The 13,566-nt window shown below is 67.5% G+C and overlaps 5 protein-coding genes across 5 annotated transcripts; 3 read left to right on the forward strand and 2 right to left on the reverse strand.

Moving 5' to 3' along the window:
• The first annotated feature begins 505 nt into the window (after positions 1-505).
• On the forward strand, positions 506-2,571 carry FA09DRAFT_329110 (putative GLN1-glutamate--ammonia ligase). The gene is made up of 10 exons (XM_025742037.1): positions 506-569; positions 684-719; positions 781-819; positions 1,050-1,072; positions 1,137-1,203; positions 1,269-1,562; positions 1,639-2,049; positions 2,110-2,207; positions 2,285-2,337; positions 2,393-2,571. Exons 1-10 carry the CDS (start codon positions 539-541, stop codon positions 2,409-2,411), a joined length of 1,071 nt encoding a protein of 356 aa, XP_025599455.1. The 5' UTR covers positions 506-538; the 3' UTR covers positions 2,412-2,571.
• A 994-nt stretch (positions 2,572-3,565) lies between these two features.
• On the forward strand, positions 3,566-4,667 carry FA09DRAFT_329112 (hypothetical protein). Its single transcript, XM_025742038.1, has 2 exons — positions 3,566-3,719; positions 4,155-4,667. The coding sequence occupies exons 1-2, from the start codon at positions 3,615-3,617 to the stop codon at positions 4,614-4,616; spliced, it is 567 nt and encodes a 188-aa protein (XP_025599456.1). The 5' UTR covers positions 3,566-3,614; the 3' UTR covers positions 4,617-4,667.
• A 730-nt stretch (positions 4,668-5,397) lies between these two features.
• On the reverse strand, positions 5,398-7,597 carry FA09DRAFT_244460 (hypothetical protein). The gene is made up of 6 exons (XM_025739657.1): positions 7,383-7,597; positions 7,288-7,321; positions 6,672-7,232; positions 6,206-6,618; positions 6,097-6,155; positions 5,398-6,041 (listed from the first exon to the last, which is right to left on the reverse strand). The coding sequence occupies exons 1-6, from the start codon at positions 7,505-7,507 to the stop codon at positions 5,533-5,535; spliced, it is 1,701 nt and encodes a 566-aa protein (XP_025599457.1). The 5' UTR covers positions 7,508-7,597; the 3' UTR covers positions 5,398-5,532.
• FA09DRAFT_244351 (hypothetical protein) lies at positions 7,598-8,112 on the reverse strand. Its single transcript, XM_025739656.1, has one exon. It carries the CDS (start codon positions 8,073-8,075, stop codon positions 7,689-7,691), a length of 387 nt encoding a protein of 128 aa, XP_025599458.1. The 5' UTR covers positions 8,076-8,112; the 3' UTR covers positions 7,598-7,688.
• Positions 8,113-9,044: 932 nt separating this feature from the next.
• On the forward strand, positions 9,045-13,522 carry FA09DRAFT_329114 (hypothetical protein). The gene has a single exon (XM_025742039.1). The coding sequence runs from the start codon at positions 9,174-9,176 to the stop codon at positions 13,491-13,493; it is 4,320 nt and encodes a 1,439-aa protein (XP_025599459.1). The 5' UTR covers positions 9,045-9,173; the 3' UTR covers positions 13,494-13,522.
• The last annotated feature ends 44 nt before the right edge of the window (positions 13,523-13,566 follow it).

The raw sequence follows: 13,566 nt of genomic DNA on the forward strand, positions 1-13,566 counted from the left end.
CCAGACCTTCTCGCGCTGCGCTGCGAGGGGCATGGCGAAGGGTGCGCCCGGACGTGGGCGGCGGGCAGGGGCGGGTGCGATGGTCACGCGGGCCATGCGGCTGGCTGGGCTGGGGGCTCGGCGCTGCGCTGTGCCAACCTCGAGCTGCTCCGGCCGGCGGCGTGGCGCTCTGCCTGCGCCAGCTCAGCGCCCATCGAGCGTCGCATGCAGCGCAGCTTCAGGTGCAGGGCCGCGGCTCGCTTTATCGCGGCGGGCGGCACTCGGCGAGCGAGAGTTGCGCTCGGCGCAGCGACAGCGGCAGCCGGCCAGTCGTCGCTGGCCGCGCATTCACAGCGCAGGCGCAGCGGCAGGCGGCCTGCCGTGCATCCGCCGCACCCTCCGCCCCAGCACCAGCGCCTCCGCACCGCACGCGGCGGCCGCCGAGATCATCAACCGGCGCCGGCGCTGCCCTTCAGCCAGCCTCTTATCCCGACGCTCAGCCATCCTTCCCACCACCACCACCCCCACATCCCTCTCCCCCACCCACCCACCACACACCATGTCTGCCAACCCCAACGCCAAGAACGCCGGTACGTAGCCGGCACACGCGTGCGCACAGGCCAGGGCCGGCCGCGCGAAACCCTCTCGCAGCTGCGCCTGGCTCGCACCCACAGTGTACTGACGCCGATGCCGCCCCCTCTCAGCCCTCATGGCGCCGTACATGCAGCTGGACCAGCGCGGTGAGTGGCTCTGCAACCAGCTACCCGCAGCGCAGCCTCTCTGACACTCTCCATCCTCCAGGCAAGGTCCAGGCTGAGTACATCTGGATCGACGGAGATGGTCAGTGCAGCGTTCAGGCAGCCGCGCGCAGAGGGTGCACGTAGAGGAAAGAGCTGCGGCTCTGCTGCAGTCGTCGGCCTGCTACACATTGCAGGCCGATGTGCCGGCCTGCGTGCCCAGTGGAGCGCGCTCTCTAGCATTGCGCAGCGAGCTGGACCGCAGGAGCGCTTGGCTCTTGCTTCAGCATAGCGCTCAGCAGCTGCATTACTGACACCCTCGTGCGCTGATAGGCGAGATCCGCGGCAAGACGACGGTGAGCACACACTGCGCGCAGGGATTGCCGAGCGCGCGCTGATCTTGCCTCCTCGCGCGCGCAGACGGTCGACTCCAAGGTCACCAGCCTCAAGGACCTGAAGGAGTGGAACTTCGACGGCTCCTCCACCGGTGCGTAGTCGATGCGCGCGCTCGGCATCGATCTGCGCGCTGACACTCCCTCTGCGCGCGCTCAGGCCAGGCCCCCGGCGGCAACTCGGACGTCTACCTGCGCCCTGCCGCCTACTACCCGGACCCCTTCCGCGGCGGCGACAACATCATCGTCGTGGCCGAGTGCTGGAACAACGACGGCACGCCCAACAAGACGAACCACCGCTACCAGTGCAACAAGTTCATGGAGCAGGCGAAGGAGCACGTGCCGTGGTTCGGCATTGAGCAGGAGTACTCGCTCTTCGACATGGACGACAAGCCGTACGGCTGGCCCAAGGGCGGCTTCCCGGGCCCCCAGGGACCGTACTACTGCGGTGTCGGTGAGTAGCGCGTGGGCCAGATGTGGGCGTCTGCGCGCGCGCAAGTGAGCGTGCCGCTTATGCATGCCCCATCCAGGTGCCGGCAAGGTGTACGCGCGCGACCTGATCGAGGCGCACTACCGCGCCTGCCTGTACGCCGGCGTCGAGATCTCGGGCATCAACGCCGAGGTCATGCCCTCGCAGTGGGAGTTCCAGGTCGGCCCGTGCCTCGGCATCAAGATGGGCGACGACATGGTCATGGCGCGCTACCTGCTCATCCGCATCGCCGAGGAGTGGGGCGTCAAGGTCAGCTTCCACCCCAAGGCTGTGCCCGGCGACTGGAACGGCGCCGGCTGCCACACCAACTACTCGACGGAGGCCATGCGCAAGGAGGGCGGCATGAAGGCCATCGAGGCGGCCATTGAGAAGCTGAGCAAGCGCCACAAGGAGCACATTGCCGTGTACGGCGCCGACAACGACCTGCGCCTCACGGGCAAGCACGAGACGGGTGAGTAAGAGTGTGGGTCAGGTGCTGCGGGCACAGGCTGATCGCTGCTCGCGCGTGCAGGCCACATTGGCGACTTCTCCTCGGGCGTGGCCAACCGCGGCGCCTCGATCCGCATTCCCCGCCACGTCGCCGCCCAGGGCTACGGCTACCTCGAGGACGTGAGTAGGAGCCGTTGAGCAGGCGTGCTATGCGATGCTGCCTTCTGCAAGCTCGAGCTCACCCCACCCTCCCACAGCGCCGGCCGGCCAGCAACATCGACGCCTACCAGGTCACTGGCATCATCGTCGAGTGCGTCTTGCGTGCCTGCGCTGCCTCTTGTCCGCCTGCTCACGCATCTCCACAGGTCCACGCTGCTGCTTTAAGCGCTCCCCATCCATCACACGCTGCCGGCGAGCTCACTGTCGCTGCAGCCCCGCCCACTCTCCGCGACCCACCTGCCCATATCTGCCCGCGACCATCCCTGTGCCATGATGTGCTGCTTGCTCACTCGCGAGCAGCGCTTCTGAAAGTGAACTCTTTGCCTCCATCTCTCGCTGCGTGTGCGTTCGGCGCGAGGTGTCCTTGGCGGCAATAGGGGTCCGGGGCGGAGCGGGCCGGCACGGCTGTGGGGCAGAGACGCCTCGGCTGCAGCGTGGGAAGCGTGATCGACAACCGCTCGACCCCGCGTCACGTGCGCGTCGAGCCCCACTGGCGACTGCACCCTGAGCCGCACCGCTCGTCCATCTTGATTGACGCCCCGGCATCGGAGAGATTTCCGCAAAGGTGGAGCACGCCGTGGGAACGAGACAAGCTCGCAGCGGGGACGACGAGAAGCGGGCCAGCGAGGCGAGCTCGAGGCGTCGCGATGACGCACCCTGCACCGCATCGGCGCGCGCTACTCCGCCCCCAGACGCTGCAAATAGCCTGCGCCCGAGCTCGATCATCTGGGCCTCTCAGCTGCGCCTACACAGCAGCAGAACAGCCCAGCGGACAGCATAGCTCACAGCTCGAGCATATATGTCGCTCGCTGTTGCTGAGCGGCAGTAGCATAGATTGGGCCTGGGTGCTGGAGAAGAAGAGGTGCGTGCGAGGGACGCGCGGGGTGCTTTGTCAGCGGTACAGCGCGCGCGAGGTGGAGGTCCATGCGCGTGCGGAGGCTGCACGCGAAGCAACATGCGGCAAGAAGAGCCCGACCGCTCGGCTCGCAGCGGCGTGATGATGCTCGAGCTGCCGTTCTGGCCTGGGCCTCTTCCTCTTCGGGCGCAGCGGGCAGGAGAGCTGTCGCTGTGCAGCAGGCACGGAGTTCCTGCGGTGCGTGCGCCAGCGAGATGCAAGATGCCGTGCCCGCTCGCGCCAGCGGCAGCGCGTCAGAAGCACAGGGTCCGCCTCCGCGTCCGCCAGCGAGCGCAGCATGTGGTCAGCAAGCTCCGCAGTGAGCTGTTCATCCGCACGCACGCTCTGCACCTTCGCTCGGAGGCACGCACGCCCAGACGAGCCCGCCCTCGAGCGAGGCCTCTTCCTTCCCGACCACATCCACCCGCCAACTCAAACAGCCTCACCTCCTCCACCTACACACTCAGCCCGCCATGTCGCTCGCTCGCACCCTCCGCCCTGCCATGCGCACTGCGCCCCGCGCCATCGCCGCTCCCGTGCCCATGGCTCGCTCGTACGCCGCTCCCACCCCTGGCGCAGTGAGTGTCGCAGTGCCGAGAAGGGGTTCCTGCATGCGCCCTTTGTCCCTGTCGAGCAGAGCTGCGTGACAGGCGACTCGCCAGCTCAGAGCTGGCTCGCTCGCACCTGCAGCCTGCGCGGGCTCTGCGCTGCTCTTGGCCTTCGCCAGCAGTGTCTGCACGAGTATGACAGCCTTGCGTACTCAGAGCAGCCCTTCTCGCCTGCGAGCTGTCTCTCTCTGTGTGCGACAATGGGCCTCTTGTCTTCACCCGCTCTCGCGCCTCACGCATCAGCAGGGCGCGAAGCTTTCGTGCTGCGAGCTGCCGTGCTCGCAGCCTTGGCTCCAGCTCGCGCCAAAAGCACTGGCGCGGGCACACAGCTTCGCTCTGCACACACTTTCTACATGCGCTTCTCGGCTGCCTCCTCTGAGCCATGCTCACACTCCGCACCTTCAGCACCCGCCGGCGGAGCAGTCCGGCTCGCGCAAGACGGGCACGACGCAGATGCTCGCCGGCTCCGTCCTCGTGCTCGCCGTGAGCGCAGGCATCTTCATGTCGCTCGGCCGCGACAGCAAGAAGGCGACGGTCGGCGTGGGCAGCGAGGGTGCCTCCAAGCTCCAGGGTTCAAAGTACCGCGCGGCCAAGGCGCTTGAGAACGGCACGACGAGCGGCCACGAGGGCGTGCTCGGCAAGTCGGGCAGCCCCGCCAGCGTCGACCGCGCCGCAGAGGCGATCCGCGAGCGCGCCGCCGACGCAAAGGACAGTATCAAGGCCAAGTTTAGCGAGGCGAAGGACAAGACCGAGGGCCTGCGCGACCGCGCCGCCGGACTGAAGCGCGACGCTGAGGAAAAGACGGAGTCGCTGCGTGACCGTGCCTCGGAACTCAAGCGCCAGGCGGAGAACGCCACGCAGCGTTAGGCTTCCGAGCCGGCGGCGGTACAATGAATGCGTGATTGCGAGAGCAGCGGCTGATCCGGAAGGCTACAGAAGGGAGAGTTAGCGGGGAGCTGGGCGCGTCACGACTGCGCGCCGCTCGAGGCCATGCCGTCGACCGTGCTCAGGTGCGCCGTCAGCTCGGCCCAGTCGAGGTTGTCGAGCGCGAGCCAGTCGGTGCCGTCCTCGGGGCCCGGCATGCGCTCAAGCATGATGAGCGGGTCGACGCCGCCCGGCCACTCCGCCGAGCCTATAGCGCCGAGCGGTGTGCCCGACGCAGGGTTGCGCGTCGTGCGTGCGGCGTTGGCGTTGGCGGTGGCAGGCGGCGCCATGGCGCCAGGCAGCGGCGGCGACATGGACGAGGGAGCGCTCAAGCCAGGCGTCGCAGCACCCTGCATGCGGAGCACGGCCGGTAGCTGTTCTGAGCGCGCAGGACGCGAGCTGCGCATGCTCGGAGCCTCTCGTCGGCGCGCCTGGAAGCCTGCATTTGGCTGTCAGCGAAGGACGCGGGTGTGCAGGCACGCGCTCAACTCACGCTCGCGCAGAAGGTCTCGCGACGTGCACAGGCCGACGAGCAGCTGATGGCTGATGCGTGCCGTGACGTTGCTCTCCGACAGCAGACTGAGCGTCTCGATTGCCTGTGTGACGCGGTCAGCACTAGTTCGGCGCCACGAGACGCTCTGCTCACCTCAAACACCTGCGACGAGAACCAGTCGAGATCGGCCGCCGGCCACATCTGCTTGTCGTTGCTGTCGTCCAGGAACATTGTCGCGAACGTCGTGGCGGCGACGAAGAGATGCTGGCTGTTCCAGCTCGTCTGGAACGCGACCCAGGGGCACGACGCGAGCGTGACGCTGTCACCGCGCGTCAGCAGCGTCAACGTGCCTGAGCAAAGCGGCACTCACAGAGTCGGCATCGTCTCGAGGATCTTGCGCGCGTGCTCGAGCGCCGCATACCGGAGGTTCGGAGGCGCCGCGCGGTCGAGCAGGAAGGGGCGCATGAGGCTGCAGCGCAGGTAGCGCGTGCTGCAGTGCCGCACGATGGCCTGCGCTGCGGTGACGTGGCTGGCCGGGTCGTTGGGCGTCATGTTGGCGCGTGCGTTCTCGAAGCGCAGCTCGGACGGCAGGCGGGCATCGGACTCGACGAAGCGCGCGTCGATGGCCAGTGCGGAGGCATATCGCTCTGCTGGCGGCGTGTTGGCCAGCGTGCGCAGGAAGCGATGCAGCTGCAAAATCAGCTCCGAATACTGGTTGCGCGAGACGAGATAGGCCGAAGAGTTCGGCGAGGCGGTGCTGGGCTCGATGCGCGCGCCCGTCGTGGTGTCCCAGCAGTCTGCCGACACGTACTCGGGCTGCTCGACAGCAATCGGCGCATCGAGATCCATCGCACGCTGATACAGCACGCCCAGCCCTGTGATGTGTGGTCAGCCACGTGCGACATGCTAGCCTTTGGCTGCGAGACTCACAGCGGTCAAGCGTCGCGAGATCGTGAGCGACGCGCCGCCAGAGCTCCTTCTGCAGCGCGCTGTGAGGAGTGTAAGGACGTTGCGCTGGCTGGGTGTCGACTCGACGTACCTCATCTCCCACGCGCGCCAGTGGCCCTCATCAAAGAGCTGCAGAGCCTTGCCCCGCCGGATGGCAGCGCCGACGTAGTACCACGCCTTCTCGCTGCCGTCATGCCCTCCCGCCAGCACCTGATAGAGGCAGATGCACGTCTCTGCCTGCAGACGCGTGAAGTTCAGGCCAGTGTCCTCGGGTCCGCCTTGTGGCTGCAGCAGCTGGTGCGCACGCTCCGCGTACTCGCTGTGCGAGTGCGGCGCATTCGTGATGCGTGCCGCCTTGTGCGCTGTCGGTCGCAGCGCCAGCGTGAGCGCGACAACAGTGTAGAAGATGGTCGCTGAGTAGCGCGAGATGCGATGCCCGGCCTGCAGCTGGTGCCAGACCCAGTAGAAGGTGCCGGAATGCAGGCACGAGACATGCCAGTCCAGCTATGCACGGCCGTCAGCGTGCGAGCCCACGCGCCGAGAGCGCTGCAACTCACCTCGCTGAAGAAGCACTGGAACAGCGTCATGCAGTCGTCGGGGGACGGCAAGTGCGGCGCCAGATCTGCCCACCGCAAGTCTCTCCCTGTCGCTTCTGGCACTGCAGACGAGGCCGAAGCCAGCGCTGGCACAGCTTTCTCGACACTCTCCAGATTCGAGCGGATAGAGCTGAGCATCGAGCGCACAGTCGCTAGATCTGCCGCGCCAGCCGTGCTCCTGCCTGTATGGCTCGAGCTCGAGGGCGTGGGAGGCGGGTGAGGCCGAGGCGACGGCGTCTCTGTCGCCGACGGAGGTCGTGCAGAGAACTCGTTTGTGTTCAAGCGGCTGCGCTTTGCGCTGCGAGGTGCACCCGGCAGCTCGTCGCGCGGGCTGCGGTCGATGCTGTTGGCACTGTTGGGACTCGCGTCTTCGCGCGCGGCGCCGTTGGTGGGCCCGCCATTGCCCGCTTGCCGATCTCCGATGATCTTGCTCGACCGCGACGCCACGGCCGAGCCCTCGGGCAGCTCAGAGACGGTGTAGCAGAACGACTCGGTGCTACGCAGCACGCACGAGGAGCATGGCTGAGTGCCCACGCGTCAGCGCCGGGGCCTGGCGCGGGCACAGAACCTGACTCACCTCGCCGCGGTCGCACTTCGACTTGCGCTTGCGGCTACGCAAAGGCGCACACACATCAGCGACAGGGCTACCAAGACATTCTCGGCAGCGCTCACCACGGCAGACAGCTCAGCTTCGGGCCCCTCGCCGCGGCGCCCGCATCATGCCCCGTCGCGGCGGCGACGGCGGGCCGCGAGGCGCTGGCCGACGCCTCGGCAAGCGAGTGCTCGTAGCTGAGCATCTCTGGAGCAGCAGTGCAGCGGGTAGCTGCGGTGACGATGCGAGCCGGCGCCCGGGTCTCTGCGGCAGCAGAGCTGGCTGGCCAGACGACGACGCGGCGTGCGACGTGGAGGTCGGCGTGCGAAAAGTGCACAAGATCTGCGTCGGCCGGGTGCGCAGCGACTGGCCGGCGGGAAGAGCAGCTATGGGACGAGCGAGGAGGGTGCACGGACGAGTATGTGGAAGGATGGTGCGCACGGCGGGTGCGAGTGGTGAGATGCGAAGCAGCAGCTGCCCAGCCGGCGCCGGATGAGGGTCAGGAACGAAGGCAGCTGCGGAGCCCCAGCCAAGCCGCGAGATCGCGTCTCCCGCCGCACCGACCGCGTGGCGCTCTTCCGCCTCTCCTCGTTGGCTGGACGCGCCGCGCCGCGAATCCGCGATGCAGGATGCACCGTGCACCTCGGCCCTAAGCTGCACCTGACGGGGAGGCACATGCACCTACAGCTGAACCCTGCGTCCTGCTTGCAGCAGCTGGCCTTGTGGGCTGCTGCCCACGAGAGGCACACGGGGAGCGTCACCATGACTCGCATCTTGCAGCATGCAGCGCCAGCATGCAGAGGTTACGGCCGGCCTTTGCTCCGAAGGACCACGTTGCCCTCCGAAGCCACCAGCCGCCAGCCTCTGCATGCTGCACCTGGCGCTGAGTGCAGCACCAACGTCGCGATAGCTCGTAGCGTGCGACCGCCTCGGCGAGCTCCACGTGGTGGGTGCGACGGCATCGCGCAGCCAGAAGCAGCGGCTGCGATGGCGGTCTGCACGCCCCCTCCGCTGCCGCCCTATCAAGATCCTCGCTTGCGATTGATCGTCCGCCAGACACATGTGCCCCCTCGCGCGGAGTGTCCTGTGTGTGCTCGAAGTCTGATTGCGTCCGGAGCACCGTGTGCTTGACCGACAGCCGCAGCCCGGCTCCGTCAGCGCTTCGCACGTCCAGCATCGAGCCCTCGCCAAGCCAAGGGCGCACCTTCAGGCCCTCTGAGGGCTGGCGCTCGGACAAGCATGCTCTGCGCAGCATGCCGCTCCAAGATGCTCATCAGAGCGCAGCGGTTACCTCTCACGAGGACCGCGATTGCGGGGAGCGTGCACAAGGCAGCGCTGAGCAGCACGGAGCGCAGCACATCAGCACGAGGATGCCTCGCGCTGAAAGCGGCGGAGCGGCGGCAGATCCGCAGAAAGAGTCGTGCGCAGCAGCAGCGCAGCAGAGCGGCGGCAGCGGCGCGATGACGCGCGTTGCTGCCTTTTTGGCGGCTGATCTGCGCCCGAGGCGGCGCCGCTTAACCCCGCTCTCTCCGGCGACGCTCCGTGTCTGCCATGACCAAGGGCAAGCTTCCTCTGCTCTTCTGCTGCAAGCAGCCAAGGGGCATGCTCTGCGTGGGGCAGCGCTGCTGCGCGCTCGGGCGCTCTCTGCAAGATGCATGATCGCCGTTCATTCCAGGTGCGGCGCCACGTCTCGGTCTCACGGACGCGGACCATTTCACGCTCCTCTGCTCAGCAGCGCAGCACCCTGAGCAGGAGGCCCGCCTGAGCGGCTGAATGCCGATGCGGTCAGGCACGGAGCGGAGATGAGCTTGCCTCATCTTGCCAGAGCGGCAGAGCGGCGCAGCCTCTCATCCCACCACCACCACCTCACCATGGCCACCTCCACCGACACGCCTCCCGGCGCCGCCGGCGCGCCGCCAAAGACGACGGGCCTCTCGCGCGTGCCGGCGGTGCGGGCGCTCGTCGACCGGCTGCTGCACCGCGCACGCCTCGACATCGCCGAGCTGCACGTCCACTCGCTCAGCGACACGGGCTTCCAGGCGCGCGCCAAGCTGCGCCTGTCGAACATCGGCACTGGGCCGCTCCCGCTCGTTAAGGTCAAGGTGTGCTTGCCGGCGCAGAGCACGGAGCTGCACTGGATCGAGCATGCCTCGGCCGCGAGCAGCAGCAAGAGCGGCAAGAGGGCCAGCTCGAGCAGCACTCCGTCTCTGCTGCCAGAGACCGGCAGCTGCCTCGTCGCGCACGCCGAGATCCCTCCCTTTCGCCTGCGGCCCAGTGCCGTGCCGGGTGCGGCTAGTGCAGAGATCGAGCTTACAATCCGCACGCCGGCTGGCGGTAGCGAGGCGCTCTCGCGCTTCGTCCGCACGCTCCTTGCCGCACCAGCAGAGGGCGAGCCGCAGCAGCTCGTGCTGCGTGCTCGCGGCGCCGAGATCAAGGCCTACGGCATGAAATTCTCCGGGCTCAGCCTGGAGAAGATCGTGCCGCTTGGGGGCCTGGCCGGACTCGGTGGCGTGCTGCAGCTTCCAGGCGCCTCTGGAGCGTCAGCAGGCTCCTTGGGCCTCCCATCGATGCCGGTCCGCACACGCGCATCGGATCTCAGCGCCTCGGAGAAGCACAGCAAGCGCCGCTCCTGGCTGTCGCGGGCCAGCTCATCACGAGCAAGCTCGTCTGCGGTCGGGACATCTTCACAGACCACAGCGCCTGTCTCAACACCCGGAGCGCCCCTCGAGATCGGCGAGTTCCAGATCGTGGCTGGCCATGCGCGTGAGGGCATCGAGCTCAGCGCCTCCGTCTCTCTCGTCAACCCGTCGCAGAGCCCGGCGTTGACCTTCGAGCCTGGCGAGCTTCGCTTCTCTCTGTGCTCACCCTCTGCGAAAGGCAGCATGGTCAGCCTCGGCTCGCTTACACTCGCATCAACGCCGCTACGGCCCGGCACAAACAAGGTCACTGCGAAAGGCTTTGTCATTCTCCCAGCGGAGCCGCCTGCAGGCTCTGCTTCGGATTCGCCAGCATCCTTGGCCTATGCGGCAGGCGCAAACCTGCTCTCCTCGCTGCTGCAGGACGAGCCGATCGAAATCTGTGCCGTTGCACAGGAGAGCAATGGCGGCGCCTCGCCTGTTGCCTGGCTCGCCGCGGCGCTGAAAGGCGCGCAAATCGACGCACGGGTGCCAGCTTTGGGCGACCGCTCGCGCTTGCTCGACGGCGCAGAGCTGCGTGTGGAGGGTGCAGCGATGGCAGCTCGGCCAACCCCTGCCTCTCCAAGGCTCGAGCGAGGTGTGTCTACAGCTTCGCGCAACAGTAACGGGGCTGCCGGCGGCTCCAGCGTGGCGCGCGCCACGCTTCACAACAGCTTTGGTGCAGACATCCACGTCGAGTCTCTCTCGGTCCAAGCGCTAGCGACCGAGCTGCCCGGCGAAGGCGGCAGCGAGCTCGAGCTCGCGATGATCCAGACGCCGACTTCGTGGGATGGGCTGCGGCTCCCGGCTGGAGGCGAGGGTGTCGCGACCAGCTTGCCCATCGAGATCAACCGCGATCCCAACGTGCTCATCGCCATCATGCGGCGGACGGCGCAGACGCGGGGCGTTGACATCGGCGAGTCGCTCGAGGAGCTCTTCGATGAGCTGTGCGCTGGCGGCGGCACGGCTGGCAAGACACCGCACGGCTCCAAACGCAACAGCGTCGCATCCTCGCGCGCCAAGGGTCCTCGTGCAAGCGGCGACGCAGACCCTTCGCGAGACCTGGCGTCGCTGCTCTCCCGGGCTCTCGCGGACTTGCGCGTGACTGCGCATGTGAACGCCACTGCCAGACTAGGCGACTACCGCATCCCTGGTACTCTGCGCTTCACTCAGCGGCGGCTTCCGATTGCGCTCAGCACGGCCAGCTCGGCTGCACTGCTTCCGTCGGTGGGTGCACCCTTCGTCGGTGCGCTGGCCGAGCGGGCTGAGGTGCAGCTCGTCGCCGTTGTGGTGCACGGCATGGATGAGGACGGCATCGTGGCGAGCGCAGGCCTGCGTCTTGTCAACTTCGGCCCGCTCGCAGCCTCCATCCGCTTCGACGAGCCAGCAGACCTCTTCCGCGACGGCAAGAAGGTGGCTCGCCTCTTTATCTCCGGCAGCGTTGCAGTCGAGCCCGGCATGCTCGAAGCTGTGCGCACAGATGTCCGTCTCGCTCCGCCCACCGGCGCGGGTGCGACAGAGGCTTTCGGCGCCGTCGCGGCAGCCCTGCTCCAGGAGCACACCGCGGCGTTCGAGTTGCAAGCCCAGCACGTCGTCATCACCGCCGGTGGCGTGGAGTTCTTGACGCCGTTGAACAAGACGATCAAGCTCGCCGGCCTCGGAGGCTTCCCTGACCTTAGCGTAACGCACTTCAGCGTACTGGGCGAGGCTCGCCCACCGGCAGCAGGCGGCAGTCTGCTGCAGGCCGCACTGCAGAGCACAGCAGGCACGAACAACGGCGCATTTCAGATCTGCGCCGGCGTCACGTTGGTCAATCCGAGCGACATGACGATCAAGCTGGCGCGTCTCGAGCTGGCGCTGTCCTACGACGGTGCGCAAGTCGGCCAGCTGGCTCTGGAGGATGTGGTCATCGAGCCATATGGAGAGACGCCGCTCGAGGCGCGTGGCCTCGTCTATCTCCAGGAGGACGCAGATCGCGAAATTGTCCTGCCCAAGCTGGGCGAGATGATCAGCTCTCTCGTCGCCGGAAGGGAAGTGAAGCTCGGTCTGCGGGGCGCTCGAGCTTGGGCACAGCCGCCGCCTGCGGCTGTCGGCGGCGCGGCAGGCAAGCGTCGCGCCACAAGCGAGCCGCAGCGTCTGTCGTGGCTGGACTGTGCGCTCGCCTCCTTCTCTCTGTCGGCGACACTGCAGCAGGAGCCGCTGCGCCTCGTCGACGGCGTCGACGTCGGCAAGCTCGACGCCTCGTTCCCCGCCAACGGCCCGCCCGTCATCACCGCGACCGACATTCTGATCGACTACAGCTTGCCCTACCCCATCGAGCTGCGACCCGTGACCACCTCTGCGGACGTCGAGGTCATCTTCGACGACGTCGTCGTCGGCCGGGCCAAGACGCGCGAAGGCGTGATCAGCGACGAGCACGCGCGCTCCGACGACGGCGGCGCCAAGGGCACCTTTACGCTGGGCCTCGAGCGCTTCGAGCTGCACACGCACGACGAGGCGATGATGGCCGATCTGGTCTCGCACGTCTTCGACGCCGGCGACAGCGGCACGACTCGCATCAGCCTGCGTGGCACAGCGCATGTGCGAGTTGCAACGACCCTCGGCGAGCTGCCGGTCACAGTCGACCTGGGCCGAGCACATCGCATCCGCGTGGCCGGCCTCAACAGCCTGCGCGAGAGTCCGCTGCAGTACAGCAACTTCCAGGTCGTCGACGCGAACCCCGAGTATCTGCGCGTGACGTTCTCGCTCTTCCTCAACAACCCCTCGACGTCGATGCACATCCGTCTGCCGGACACGGGCCTGTCGATGGGCGTGTACCTGCGCGACACCTTCGTCGGACGCGCGCTCATCGCCAGTGGCTCCTTCGACATGCCTGGCGGGCCCGTGGCCATCCACGGCGTCGAGTTCCGCTACTCGCCGGCGCGCGAGGACCGGGTGCGCGACCTGCCGTCGAACCTGCTGAGCGGCCGCAACACGGTGCTGCAGGTGCGCGGCGACGACGAGTCGACGGAGCTGCCGGTGCTGCGCGATGCCCTTTCGCGCATCCGCATGGAGTTCACGCTCAAGCCCATGCTGCACGAGCTGCTCGAGAGCATCTCGGTGCAGCTGGGCCCCAGCGTGCTCACGCACTCGACTGTCGAGGCGACGTACGTGGTGCGCAACCCGCTCGCCGTGCCCATCGACCTGTGCAGCCTGTCGTTTGCCGCCACGTTCCGCGGTGCGCCGTTCGGCAGTGCGCAGTGCACCTTTGTGCGCGATGCGCCGCTGCGCATCGCACCCGGCACGCCCACGGCGCCCGGCACGCAGAGCGGCAAGATCGACGTGCGCCTGGCGCAGTCGCTCGACAAGCTCGTCAAGACGTTCCTTGCCGAGCGCGGCCAGCTGACGCTCGAGCTCGACGTGCAGGCCAAGGTCGAGCTGCAGGGCTTCAGCATTCCCGTGTTTGACTATGCGCAGAGCCTGCCGCTGCACATCGAGGGCCTCGGCGGCGTGTCCAAGCTCCTCTCCATCTTCTGATACCCCCCGCAATAATATTTTGCCATCCACAGCGGCTGATCTTCGAGGTCTCGGGGCTGCATGACGGGACGGG

This window comes from Tilletiopsis washingtonensis (genome assembly GCF_003144115.1).
Source record: "Tilletiopsis washingtonensis strain MCA 4186 unplaced genomic scaffold FA09scaffold_7, whole genome shotgun sequence".
Lineage (NCBI taxonomy): Eukaryota > Fungi > Basidiomycota > Exobasidiomycetes > Entylomatales > Tilletiopsis > Tilletiopsis washingtonensis.